The 14,683-nt window shown below is 36.0% G+C and overlaps 1 protein-coding gene and 1 non-coding gene across 2 annotated transcripts; one reads left to right on the forward strand and one right to left on the reverse strand.

The window, feature by feature from the left end:
* The first annotated feature begins 1,257 nt into the window (after positions 1–1,257).
* Positions 1,258–1,364, forward strand: LOC145027947 (small nucleolar RNA R71). Its single transcript, XR_013675708.1, has one exon. It is a non-coding gene; the product is annotated as a small nucleolar RNA R71 (small nucleolar RNA).
* A 6,065-nt stretch (positions 1,365–7,429) lies between these two features.
* Positions 7,430–11,517, reverse strand: LOC145027804 (serine/threonine-protein kinase 52-like). The gene is made up of 6 exons (XM_078976932.1): positions 11,093–11,517; positions 10,247–10,368; positions 8,769–8,965; positions 8,323–8,497; positions 8,104–8,238; positions 7,430–7,866 (listed from the first exon to the last, which is right to left on the reverse strand). Exons 1-6 carry the CDS (start codon positions 11,412–11,414, stop codon positions 7,660–7,662), a joined length of 1,158 nt encoding a protein of 385 aa, XP_078833058.1. The 5' UTR covers positions 11,415–11,517; the 3' UTR covers positions 7,430–7,659.
* Positions 11,518–14,683: the final 3,166 nt, after the last annotated feature.

Raw genomic sequence — 14,683 nt, forward strand, 5'->3', positions numbered from 1 at the left:
AGCACAAGTCTTCAAATTATTCCCAAACTCACATGGAAGACTGAGGCGTCCAGGATCTCCCATTTCTTTGGCAACTCTCCCAATATTACTTTAGAACTTTGCTCACTAAGAATTACCTTGGAATTCTTTTCTAATTGTTGGCGAGTGCCAAGCAGATCTTGCAAGAATTTGGCATATTCAAGAACTTTAGACCATGCTTCAATAAAAGGAGTATTTATTGAAATACCCTTCACTTGCTTCATAAACTTCAAGTGTTCCTGCTCCAGTGGGTTAATATGAGCTCGTGACGGAAATGGTAAAGGAGGACAATAAGCTTGAACATCACCAAAAAAATTTCTGATCAGACCCTCCCCACGCCGTGATCCTTGAAGGCTCAAGTAGTGAGTTCGATGTTTTGGCAACTTTATTTTCTTCAAGTTTGGACTTCTTTGGCTTTGGTCTGGTCTGATGCGAATCGACTTCAAGTGCTTCAAGGAACTCAGAGATGGTATCCTCTTCAGTTTCTATTACCATTACATGTGATTGAGGTTTTTTCTCGAGAATTTTTGGAGATAATTTTTCTTGTACAAAATTAGTTAGTTGAACTAGTTAGACTTCGATATTTTGGATTGATGCTTGGTGATTTCTTAGCAAAGCTTGCTGGTCCTTCATGATATTTTGATGTTCCCTTATCACTGCATAGGTATCATCGTGTTTTTCTTGGAAATCCTCTATAAATCTATGTAACGTAGATTCAAGATCAACTTTCTTTCAGGAGGTGGTTGTTCTTTTTGCTATAAGCCTCGTTCGGTCTGCCTATATTTTTCTTCTTTCTGTTTCTTATATTTGTCATATGGTAACCACTCCTTCTTTGGTTTCCTCCCATTTTCGTCATACTTATCTCCACTCGAGTAGCAAACTTGCACCTTTTTATTTCCATTATCATCCAAGTAGCAGTCTTTGGTCAAGTGTGGACCATTGCACCTTTCACATCCAACTCTAATCACATGAATTGACTGGTCCATCTTTGTTATTATCCGGTCCATAGTATTTAGCATGGCTAGTATAACATCCATGTCTTCAGAATTTCCTCCCCCAATTACTTTAATTCTATCATGTCTTGGATTGTGGTACTCACGAGAATGCATTCAGAACTCTTCAGTTAACTCCTTAATTTTAGTTGGATTTTTCTTCGTAAGTGGTCCTTGAGAATCAAGGATTTGCCTTGTCATGACATTCACCCCGTCATAAAATATAGACACTTCTTTTTGCATGTTAATATCATTTTGAGGGCAATTTCTTAGTAACCCTTTATAGCGCTCCCATGCCTCATAAAGTGACTCACCCGGTTGTTGCTCAAAGTTGGCTATTGCCTTCTTGAGTTTAGATATCTTTGTTGGTGGGCAAAATTGTTCTAGGAATTGCTCACGCATCTGTGCCCAAGTAGTAATTGCAGCAGGTGGAAGTGTTTTCAACCAATCTTTTGCAGCTCCCTTCAAAGTAACGGGAAGCATCCTTAATAAAATTGTCTCTCTAGGAACATTCGGGACATTGAAATAGTCTGCAATGTCATTGACCTCATCTAGGTGCTTATAAGCATCCTAATGATCCTTCCCAGAAAATGGTATGTCCTTAAGTGCAGTAAGAATGTGTCCTTTTGTAACAACCCAATTTTTACAAATAAGTTTTTCATTTTTCAATAATCAAACCATTTGCATAAACCACAAATTCCCAAAAAAATCTGTTTTCAAATTCACGTTCATTACATCATTATCTTCTTTTAAAACATAAGAGTGTCCTGAAATACATTAATAAAGGAGAGATAGAGTGCACGCCGCATCATCATGCCTTACCCTTGCCCTTGGGCTCAGATGTACCTAAAACAAATCCACAAACGGTAAGCTTCAAAGCTTAGTGAGTTCCCCAAAGCACACCCACACACAATCACGTTTAGCATATCATACTAGCTAAACAGCTATCCAAGACACATAAACCATACATGCAATCACATACTGAAGCCATGGAAACCCTCCATGGTCTTACTCTAGGTGCCATAGGAACCCCCACATGGTCTTAGTCCAGTGCCTGAGGAACCCCCTTGAGGTCTTTGACCTATGATGCCAAGGAAACCCTCCAAGGTCTTACACCTAAGTGCCTCGGGAACCCCCCGAGGTCTTACACACAAACATAATCATATAGCATACCAAATCACATAATGTCTAACACATGTATCATAATCACAAAATGGGCCGGCCTTGGTGCCTTAGACCCATTGGTATGGTGAGGAGACTCACCTCAGTCTGCTGAATACAAACACTGCCCTCCTGACAGTCTGCAATCCCCAGAGCTCGACAATAACAATGGTGATATAATCAATATTATAAATTTAAACTAACCAAGGGGAGACCGACCTCCAAACCTCTCCCCAAGGCCCAAATACCTTTTTCTTGCTAATGGGCCTTAAAGTCCAAGTCCAGTATCCTTAATGAGTCTCTTGGCCCAATAAGGCCCAACCATTGCATCCATGGCCCATACAGGTGAAAAAGTCCATTATTCACAAAATACAACCAAGCCCTATATCCAAATGAGGCCCACAGGCTCAAAGGCCCAAAACAGATTAAGGCCCAACTGCTGCTGCGTACGCCCAATGTACCATCTTGGTACGTACAACCTACTAAGGGTTTGGGGACTACGCGTCGCGTACAACTGGTTACGCCCAGCGTAAAACCAGTTCAAGTACTTTCTCCATTAAGTGCTTAATGCTCGGTTTCCTCACGACCAAAAGTCAGATCTAGGTCTGTTAAAACGTCCTAAGGCATAAAGTTGCCAACTTTATGCCCTTGCATGACTCAAAATTGTCCAACACTTCCATTAAGACCTTTCCAAGGTTCTTAATCCATGCATGATACCTAAACACCCATCAAGATGCCATTTTATGCTTCTAAACGACCAAGGGACCTCAGATCTGTCATCCTCGTCTTATGGAGTTGCTTAACTCATCAAAAGAGGTCCAAAACCAACCAAAAGGGCAAAACTATAAAACCCTAGATAGATCTAAGGATTTAGATGGAAAGGTGCAAGCTTTTTACCTCCAGAAGCTTTGTAAGGTGAGCTTGATGCAGGATCTTGAAGCACCTATACGATCCAAGCTTGCTTGACCACTTCTTCTTTCAATGAACACTAAAAGGTCACAAATGCACTCTTTTTAAGCTCAAGAATGATCTCACAAGGTTCTATGGGGGTACAAGGATGCTCTAAGGCTATGGAGGTTCTCTGGGGTTAAGTCCAAGGGACTTAAGATCATTTAAATAGGCCGCATGCCCGAAAATTAGGGTTTTGCATGACTGGCGCGTACGCCCCACGTAAAGCTTGGTACACCCAGCGTACCACAATTCTTCTCGCGACCAGCCATGCATAGTATGCCAAGTGTACACTTAGGTACGCCCAGTGTAATTAAGGGACTATCCATGCAAAATATAATTTTCCTTAGGGTTTCAAGACATACTTGATTTTTGGGTGTTACACCTTTCAACTCAAATGTTGCAGCGACAGGAATTGCGGGTTGTACTAAACGAGGACCATCATCGTCTCTAATTCACTTCTTGTATGCTCATGTGGACATATCAACAATGTTTGTCATCTCGTTCTTTATCTCATCCTCGAAATCGCTTTCTTCAAACTTAGGTTCAATCTCGTATTCGGTATCTTTTGGATTAGGATTTTGTTCAAAGCTTACTATTTTGCTCTCTTCCTTCCTTTGACTGTTGGACTCACCCACGTTCTGTCCTTTCTTCTTTCCCAAAACTGATTTAAGGTCCTTAAATGGTGACTTCTTTGGCGGGTTAGATTCTCCTACATTTTTATCCGTCTTTTTGTGAAGGGTTGACTCTGGATCTTTAAGTGGTGGTATCAATGGTGTGTTGGATCCTCAGGTCATGAACTACTGCAACCACAAACAAAAATAAAAACTTAGAAACGAACAAACACTACTTAAAAATGCCTACATATTGCTTACCACGACGTGGTAAAAGGTACCGCCTCGTGTTGTCACAATTAATCTAAACAAAAAAAAACGATAAAAAAAACGTAAATGACTGATCTCACACCGTGAGCTTAAGGCTCACGTCGTGAGTTCAGTACTTAAATAAACTAATGCAAAATTTTAACTTTTTGCAGGTTTTACCCCACAAAATGGATCAATTACTCTAAAGCAAGTAAATTTAACAATCAAATAAGTTGTTCCCTGGCAGCGGCGCCAAAAACTTGATGCGAGCAAATAGCTACACCTAATTTTACCTACTATCCTACTAGCTATTCGACCCAGGGTAGTGTATCCTTTCGCAAATAGTATAGCACAAAAGTCAGGCGTCGATCTCAGAGAACGGAATTAATTATTTAATCTACTTACTATTAAATTAATCTAAAATTCTAAGCAAAAGTAAAATGGTTTTTTATCTAATTTTTCAAGTTTAGACAAACTTAAATTCTCACAATTATTCAATCAAATATTAAAGACACTTATGTCAGTTCGAATCCATTTTCTCTCAATGGTTAGCTATTAATTATGGATAATTCTCGTTGGTTGCCAATTAATATATTATTATCAATTCAAGTCCAAATTTACTAACATTGAATTAATTCATGTAGAGCTATGCATGGTTATACATAATTTAACACATAATCAATTATTAGGTAGGATTGGAGCTATGTAAGATTGAATTAACAAACACAATTATGGTCGCAATATGTGTTCTCCAGCACAATCAAATTTAATACTTTAATTACTTATTCAAGATTGGTTCGATCTTAACTCTAATAATCTAATGGTCACTAAATTACTAGGTAATCAAATTCATGCAGATTAATGGTCACTAAACTACACAGAATATGAATTAAAGCAATCTAGTATCAAATTAAGCATGATATGTATAAACAATCAAACACGAGCCATTAACCAACTAGAAAAATTCATACTAACATAACCAAACCATGAGTTCCAGCTTCATCTAGCTAAAAAAGCAGCTAGATTTAGTTACTCATAGAAGCAAACAAACAAATAAACTTCATAATTAAAGACATAGTAATCTACCAAACTAAAAATAAAGTATGATCTTTTTCTTCTTCCTTTGTTGAAATTACTAGATTTATGCCTTCTTTTCCTCTGAAAAACGACTCTAGAAACTCTATTATGTCCAGCAACCCCTTAGATCCATAAGTGTCAAGGATATTTATAATATTCGAAATCACCCTCCTCACGTCGTTAGTTCGGTATTAATATGTATCGAACATGGATTCTTGACTTCGGTTGTTTATCTTCTAGAACCTCCATGATCACATCGTGAGGCTTTCACGTCGTGAGAATATCTTTTTGCTGAATTCTTCATCTTTTAAGTGTTTAACCCCCAAAGTTCCAATCCTTGTCGCTTTTAGTCCTTATTCCTCAAGATGACTTCTTTTGCCTGCAAAATTTAATTTAATTTTATAAGTACCATTTATCTATGCAAATAATCAAAATATTAAACAAAATGTATTCAAATATTGCCTAAAAATATGTATAAATATGGCAATATCACTATCACCCAACAAAGGTCACACCTTAAACAACAATCCAATCTTATAAGTTAGACTCAAGGTCAAACTGGTCAAAAGTCAACGATCAAGTCAAAGTCAACATAGTTGGCCACCACGTCCAGGCCAGGCATGTGTCATGTCGTAAAACTTCATGATAAAATAGTCGTGAGAATCCTTCCACCATGTTGTGGTTAGCATATCATCATATCGTGGGAAATGTTCTGGACAACTTCATGGATTAAGCCCTTAACCCGATAAGCCACATACTCATTCTCTCCAGTAGGCTTTTTTCCACCCAAAAGTATTATAAAAATCCTTTCTTTGTGGACAGGCATGTCCAATGTATGTCTTGAACTTAAGTTAGGTCAAAATTGGTATAAATAAGGTCAAAACCTCATGAATGGAAACAAAATTCTATAAATCCCCAGATCTGGAACATAATACCACAAAGGAACCTCAAGGAGGTGGTGAGGAGCTTACTTGTTGAATATTAGACTAAGAACACCTTCTTCTTGCTTCAAAGCCACAAAACACCACCAAAAAGCTTCAAGATACCACCAAGGGAGGTTGGGGCTTGTTTTATGTCAAGAGGGAGTGATGGAGGCTAAGGGTGAGCAAACTCTAGCCATCACACCCCTTAAATAGGGGCACTAACCCTGAAAATTAGGGTTTGCTTAATGGCTGCCACCATGTTGTGGTCATAACTTTGCCATGTCGCGGTGCATTAAAAGAATGTGTTCCATGAATCCTTGTCACATTGTGGTGCTTCCTCCACCATGTCATGGGCACCAACAAATTCCACATTTAGAAGGTTTGAAAATGACCAAGTATCAAAAGAAGTATTCCTAGAACATGTATTAGACGGTTAATTCGGTTTTTACGCTCACCCATAGATATAATTGTTCCGAAATTTCCACATTATCCAAACACGTTAATGATCATTACATCAAAACATTTTCTTTGTGTTGCATTGAGATTCAATTTATCCACCCAACATATCTGGTTGTAGGAGGTAAAGGTAGGCCAATCAAGATCCCACTATCTACCTATGAGCTTTTAAATACTGTTAATACCCATAATCGAAAGACTGGAAATGAGCAAATGTTCACAATCTCAATGGCACCAAGACAGGACAAACCATGAAGTCTAAATCAACACCTTTATTGACAAGTTTCACATGTGTGGAGCTTTTATTACAAGCTTTTAAATACTGTTAATACCCATAATCGAAAGATAAGAAATGAGTAAATGTTCATAGTCTCAATGGAACCCAGACAAAACAAACCATGAAGTCTAAATCAATACCTTTATTGACAAGTTTCACATATGTGGAGATTTTGTTACATATTTTAGTTCAATGTAAGTAACAACACAACAAATTGCTTTTGGTTATGAGGTGTTGACGGATAGATGTCCATCAATCAAAGGTTGATGATTCACGTATTGTTGTGGATGAATGGTGTAAATTTATTGGTACAATAGTAGATATGTGTATAAACCGTTCTAAAAAATCAAACTCAATTACACTCTCTCGAGCTTTTGAGATGACGATTGAAAGGAAATAAAATTATTAGTAAAGTACATGCATGCACATAACAACATAATATAAAATGTTTTAAACCAAATTCTGATTAGCAAACAGTTCATTTCTCACACACGACATGCTCTATTTTTAACATTGTACTCGATCTATAACCAACAAAACCTTAGTTTAAAGTTTAACCCAACACTTACTGATTTTAATTTATGTGTTTTAGTAACTTCATCTTAAACAAAAATGTCTCGACAAAAATGAAAAGAAAATTAAAATACGTTGCTAATCTGTGTTAAAAAAATCACATTACCTAAAAGATAAATCTACACGAGTTGCCACAAGACATAAATAAATATAGTAATAATACCCATTAAATAGGATGTAATGTAATCTATTTAAAGAATTTAAAAAGGAAAAAAAAGAAACTTTACATAATCCAAAGCACGAAACATGTAGTACGAGTACCACAGACACATCATCTAATGTATTCCCGTTTTAGGAACTTCCCAATTTCTAATAAATTACCTTAATTTAGTCTTAAACTTCCCAAAAAAACAGATGAAATTCTCGAAATTTCATGGCCCTCGATGCTTACGGAAACACAAACAACCCTGTGGTTGATCACCTGGGATCATACCTCCTCCTTTTGAGGTGTCAATGGCTTCCAACATCGTCACCACTTCATCCATCTCAGGCCTCTTGTCAGGATTTGCATCCCAACACCTCTTCATTACATTCGAAAGAGAACTCGGGCAACATCTCGGTATTTCCGGCCTCAGATTCTGCATATATATTTTTTTAATAAAAAAAAATGACTAAAACACCCTCCAATAACACAAACAAACAAGAGAATGAACAGGACATTCACGTCTTTTGCATACACAGAGATCAAAAGCAAGTTCCTGTCTCACCTTTTTGAATCGGACAAAAAAGTACAATTCTTGTCCGACTGATAACAGTCTCGGTCTCAGTTCAATGCATGTCAAACACAGTACTGTAGAAATACAAATATACAGTACCTGACGAACGACGGCTGAGGTGACTTCTGAGAAACTAAGGTCAGGATAAGGCATATCGCAACAATAAATTTCCCATAAACATATGCCAAAACTATACACGTCGCATTTCCTGTTGTACGGGTTACCGTTGAGAACCTGCAAATTTACATTTTTACCCCCATTCGACCAAAAAGCCCACCAACAAATCCATTTTTGGTATTGTGATAAATGAGGGCTTACCTCGGGGGCCATATAGCCAAGAGTTCCGGTCTCGCCTGTCATGTCATTAGGGTTTGAGGCTTCAACACGTGCAACTCCAAAATCAGCAATTTTAATCGTTCTACTTTTGTCCAATAACATATTTTCAGTTTTCACGTCTCTGTGTACAATCTTCTGAGAGTGCAGGTAGCTTAATCTGGTAAAAAAAATTCAACTTATTACAATAACAACTCCTAAGAAAAATACTTTTTTGACATCTAAACGTCAAAAAGACTTTTTCAACTTCAAATTTGGCAAGATTCTTAAGTAACCATATAAATTTCAATGGTTACATTAAAGACCGTAATATATATTAAAAGCAGGAAACTTCCTGTTTTGAAATTGTTTCAAGGATAAAGTATTGGTTTCGATGTAGTTTGTTTGACCATAAAGTCAACTATTTTTAAAGAGGGGAAGGACAAGATTACCCTCTTGCAAGATCGAGTGCCATTTGAACAACCACTTTGAAAGCAAGCTTCTTTCTTCTGTTTTTAATAAGGTAATTCTTTAAGGCGCCTCCGGGAAGATACTCCACAACAACACAACAAATGTTACTTGGCATTCCAATTTGACCATTTTCAGTTTGTACATTTAGCTCTGAAGAACCCATTGTTGCACCTATGAACTGCATTATTACATAAGTACATTAATAATTAATTAACTATATAATGTAACCATTTAATACTTGGGATAATCACCAAACATGACCATCATATGATGTGACATTTAACAGATTCACCACCAATTACCTGATTGGTCAGTTATGAAATTGCTTTATTAATGGTCCCCCACCTCCAAAATTCTTTAAAAAAACAATTTTATTGGAGAAATGTTAAAAAGATTTGTGAAATATACAGCTTTTGAACTTTTGTTGGTAAAAAGTAAATTCAATCATTTGGAATTTCACAACTGACTGATTACGAAACCGGTGGTCATTTTGAGCTATTGGTCAAAAAGGTGGTCAATTGAAAAAATGTCAGATCATATGAATGGTAATTTTGTGATTATTGCTTGATACTAACTAGGGGGAAAAGAGAAATAAAAAAAAAACATCAAACACTTGATTTGGTAAGGTAAATGCACAAGGTATCTAATTATAAAAAGAAAGAATATTTTCAACCCAAATCAACATCACCAAAGATGACAAGGGGAAAGTACCAAAAAGCTCCCAAAAAGGTAAACTTGGTCAATTATTGTGATAAGTTAATAAAAAGAAAGTGTCGTGACGTTGGAAAAAGAAGAAAAGAAAAACACGTATTTTAAGCTTACGTGCAAGAGTTGAAACAAGAAAAACAATTCAAGCTATAAACCGACACTAACCAAAAAATAAATATAAACCATATAACGTGATAAAAAGAATCACCTTCTCTTTAAATTTCTACACAAGTGACGCATTGTTCTAATATAGGCAATAATACTACCATACTTATATTTATCTGTAATAACAATGTACTTATTTTTCTTTAAGGATAATAGCGATATGTAAGCATTTTATAACGTTTCAAAGCATATTCCTATTATGGACTTATAGGTAATGTAATGAAATGAAAGCATGTTGCCATTATGGCTAAAAAGTAAAAACCAAGTACATTGACAATATTGGTAGCAAGAGCAAAACATACAAAAAAGAACGTTGTCGCTTTATAAGGAAAGAAATTTACAGAGAAATATTTTATATTTAAAGTTTTAGACATGGAAATTGTCATTCGAACTCGCTTAACTATTGTTTGTAATGGTTTTCTAATAAAAAAAAAACAAGTAGCAACTAGTTTAGAACATTTGAAAAAAAAAAAAAACAATTATGATTGTCATTTATGAAATATTAAGGGTCAACATAAACAGATTTGGGATCATATGAATTAAATCAAGATTCAAGAAGAATATTTAAAAAGTCCAAAAATGCAACCTTTGTGACATTAGGATGGTCAAGTTTATGCCATACAGCCACTTCTTGTGTAAAAGCTGCCCTTAAAGATTGTATTTCAGCTTCTGTTCTGTGGCCCTCTTCCCCCCAGTCCAGCAGTTTCACTGAAAATTAAAAAATTCCAATAATTTTTTTTTTTCAAATAATGCCAAGAAATAAAGACAATGGTAAAGTATATAAGAAATTGATGTAATTATATTTAAATATAATAATAATAATAATAATAATAATAATAATTGAAGTATATAGATTATTTTTATTGAACTTAATAAAGTTGAGGCTGTGATCCTAATTTGTAGCCGTATATTCATACAATAAAGCAAATGGAAATATTATTTTATTTAGTATTCTAAAAACAGCTTGGATCACATGAAAGTCAGAAAGACAACATCATAAATCGAAGTTACTGGTATCACCTGTTGGAAAATTTTAAAACCTTATCCGTGTAGGTCACGGATTACATGTTGAACAATTTCACTTTTAAAATTACAATTACACCGCCATCAACCACCACCCACCACCGTCATTCATCCGGCATGTCCCGCCACCACCAATGTGGAAAGAAAATTTTTGATGCATAAGAAAACCCCCATTTGAAAACTCCATGTTTTTTAACTTGTTGAAAAAGATTAAAATTATTTTAAATGTGGATTCGTAAATGTTGGAGCTAATTGCGATTTGAAGTACTGAAAGTTTAAATTAATTAATGGAATCAAAAGAGGAAGTGGATTATATAAAACGATGGCGAGACCCAAAAATTGAATTTGAGTAAATTGATGTAAAAACACAATGGAATGCGCTGGAGACTTAGGGTTAGGGAAGACTGACCGGCGACGTCGATGCCGTCGTAGACGCCACGGTGTACGGTGCCGAAAGTACCACGTGCAAGAATACCTTTGATTAGGAGCTTAGAAGGGTCGATCTCCCACTCCTGCCTCTCCCTTTTACTAGTTGCAGTAGCCTTAGACGGTAGTGTGACGGCGGAAGCAGCGGAGGCGGCGGTGGCCGAGTCTTCAAAATCTGGTTGTTTTTTCTTGTTCTTTTCCATAGTCCATGCTCTGTTGAGATGCCTCTCAAGCTGTTCATCTAAACTCTTCAGATCAATCTGATCTGCCCTTACAAATCCATCATTGTTGTTGTTCTCCTTCATCCTTTCCGATCACTCGCAAAAACACTCGGTGATTTCAATTGAGTCAATTGGGTTTTTCCGGCGATTAATTTCCCCCCTTTTTATACCAACGGGTTACACTATATCTCAGCCGGTAAAGATTTAGGGAGGGAGGTCTATTCTTATTATATTGAGTAAAGTTACAAAAATCGTCCCTTAACTATAAAATAAAATACATTGTTTCTCTTTAGTTTTCAGTTTACGTTGCCAGTCCCTATATTAAAAATTGAAGGGTTATAACTAACCATTCTATTTGGCAAATGCCAAATAAAACCTCTAAGGAACCATGTCAAAATGAATGATTCTTTATATATATATATATATATATATATATATATATATATATATATATATATATATATTTCATGTTCCTTTAGGAACAATTTTATTTTCCTATTAGTCTATTATTTTAGTTTTCCCCTTTTTACTTTTCGTTGGTTCGAGAGCCTCATTGTCATCTGGACATCTGGCCGTCTCCATGATAAAGTTACATGTTCTTTTCCTGTTGCGACCATATTTCTTTTCCACCGCTCTTGTCACCGCCTCATTTTCGAACTTCCCCACCGACTCTCTCACCCAATATCTTCCTGATTGTTCTATCTATCTTCCATCCACTTTTGAACCATCATCTCCCTTCTGCACCGTTTTCTCCTACTCTTCCTCCCAAATCCCTTCACTTCTCATTGTCTGTATTGGGTTACATCCTCCTTGGTATAACCCTCACTGCTCCGCCGCCTACCCATTCTTTCTATCCCTTACATCACCCTCTTCTGCTTCGTTCTAGTTTTGCATCGGTTGGCTGGGTTGGAGCCGACCTCAACATCTCCACAAACCCTACCCTGACCCCATCGTCGTCTACTTCTTCCCAACGAAGACATGCTTTTCCTCCATCGTCGTCTACTTCGTCCTCCATCACCATCCTTCTTTCTCTACATGCCTCCTCTATTGCTTGTGACTCTTATTAGACTTTTTTACCTGCTTTGGTGATCATTGGAGAGAGAGCCAATGGTATACCGATGGGTAAGGTCGTTTGTTGTCACAACTAGGAATTTTGATGCTTTGTAAACACTTAACAAGGATAACATTGTAACTAAAACTTGAAAGCATGTATGATGCTTATTCAATGACAACATAATTCCATCAAACACTTTATACAAACACTTCAAGTAGTCAACAAAGATTGGAAACTCTAGAAATCTCGGTTTAAGTCCAATATGAACTAGGATTTTCTTATTGGGCCTAATGGACCAATAAGCTTCCAATTTGACTATTTTGGGCATAGGACCCTTAAATGGGCCCTAATTGGACCCACCTGCATGAAACTTAATATTTTGGGCCATAGTGAATCCAAAATGAATTTGTTTACCTTAATGGGCCTTATTGGGCCGTAATTGTTTCAATTAGCTTTCATGGACCATAAATATACTCCTTATACAAAAAATGGGTCGTGAACTACCGTAATGGCTTAATGGGCTGAAAACCTACTTAATGGGCTTTATGTTTTCGAGTAAGACCAAGAATGAGCCCAAACAAGTTCATTTCTTTCTTCCTTGGCCAAAATTTCGACCCATATGTAAAAAAAAAATGGGTAATTAATCCTAATCTTGTCACCTCAATTTTATTTAGAGGGTAACTAGGTATTGTTCAACATACAACTATGCAAGACTCATGTTCCCATGCACTCACTTCTCTCCTCTCTTCTTCTTATCACTTCTCGGTCGAAGATCACAACACACACACAACCATTTCCAAATCCTCTCCAAACACTCTCAAAGATCATTCTCTTCTTCCTCCAAGATCTCGAAATTTTGCTAGAATTCTAAGGATCATCATTAAGTATTCGCAATCCTTGTTAAGTTATTGCGTAACTCCAATACTTTTTATTCAAGTATAGTCTAAGAATCTCTCTTTAAACCACTCCCATTCATGATTAAAGCTTCTAAATATCATCTTCGACTCAAAAATCTCTTCAAGAAGTGATCAAGGCCGAAACCTCCATCTTCTGTTCACAAAAACCAAAACAACAAACTCAAGGTGAGTTCATACCCCTTGTTTTTCGGTTTTCACATGATTTTTAGGGGAGAATACAAGTCTTATGTGTTGATCTATGTGTGTATGCTTGTTATATGTGATTTCCTTGGTTTGTGTTGTGAAAATATGATATTGTTGGATAAACCTTGAAATCTATGGCTAAAGTGTGAAGGATATATAAACAAATAACATAATGGGCTTAAGAAGTGAAAATAAAGCCTAAAATCCTCATAAGTGTCATTTTTGCAAAAATAACAAAATTTGGGAAGAATATGATATTTTCGGTTTTTATAAGGGTCAAAAGGGTCAAATAAGTTAAAATATGAGTTATAATGAAAATCATGGTTTTTAAAGCACTAAAAGTGTAAATTTTAGCCTGATGGGCTAAAGTTTGGGCTTTTCGGCTTTTAGGCCCAATCTACAAAAAATTATGAAACTTAAGGGACTGAAATTGTAAGTTTATCATAATATGAGTTAAAAACATAAATAAACAAATTTCAGGGGCTGAAAATGTCTTTCTTACCAAATAGGACTAAAAATGCAAAGTTTTTGGATTTTTGGGCTAAAACTGTAAAAATTGCAAAAATTTGGACTGTAAGTGTAAATCTTTTACTTAAAGGGCTGAAACTGTCCAAAACCTTATTTTGGGCTGAAAACATGATTTAAATATGTGTTTAGGCCGAAAATATCAAGAAATATAATCTAAGGACCTAAAATATCATTTTTCATAAAAAAGGGTAAAATTTGTCATTTTTACTAGAAAATGGGCTGAATTGGTCAAACAATTATTTTTGGGTCAATTATGTTAATTTTAAAATAATTGGGTCAAAATACAAAATTTTAATAACTTATGGATTTAAATAGAAATATATACATACATACATACATACATACATACATACATACATACATACATATATATATATATATATACTTTTCGATTAAACAATTCGTGTGAAAACAAACCTTACGACATTAATACTATACGAAACAAGTAAACATTATATCGGTTAGGCTTTAATACTTATAATCATGTTTGTTGGGCCTTCGTGATCCATTAACATGATTATTGGGCCCAACATAAATAATACATGTTGGTTGGGCTTCTGGTGGCCCAATTACATGTCTAATGGACCCTCAATGGCTTTAAATGGTATTGGGCCTAAGTGGCCCATTGGCATTGCTAGTATGGTCCATATTAATTATATGCTTAACGGGCT

This window comes from Lactuca saligna, chromosome 1, assembly GCF_052625555.1.
Source record: "Lactuca saligna cultivar CGN05327 chromosome 1, ASM5262555v1, whole genome shotgun sequence".
Classification (NCBI taxonomy): Eukaryota; Viridiplantae; Streptophyta; class Magnoliopsida; order Asterales; family Asteraceae; genus Lactuca; species Lactuca saligna.

Bases quoted from the DNA above. Each gene is read 5' to 3' on its own strand.
- LOC145027804 (XM_078976932.1), bottom strand. From the start codon at position 11,414: ATGAAGGAGAACAACAACAATGATGGATTTGTAAGGGCAGATCAGATT. The intron at 8,966-10,246 runs GTTGCATTTTTG...GTAATAATGCAG, and splicing joins ACCATCCTAATGTCACAAAG to TTCATAGGTGCAACAATGGG. The intron at 7,867-8,103 runs GTACTGTATATT...ATATATATGCAG, and splicing joins CCTCAGCCGTCGTTCGTCAG to AATCTGAGGCCGGAAATACC.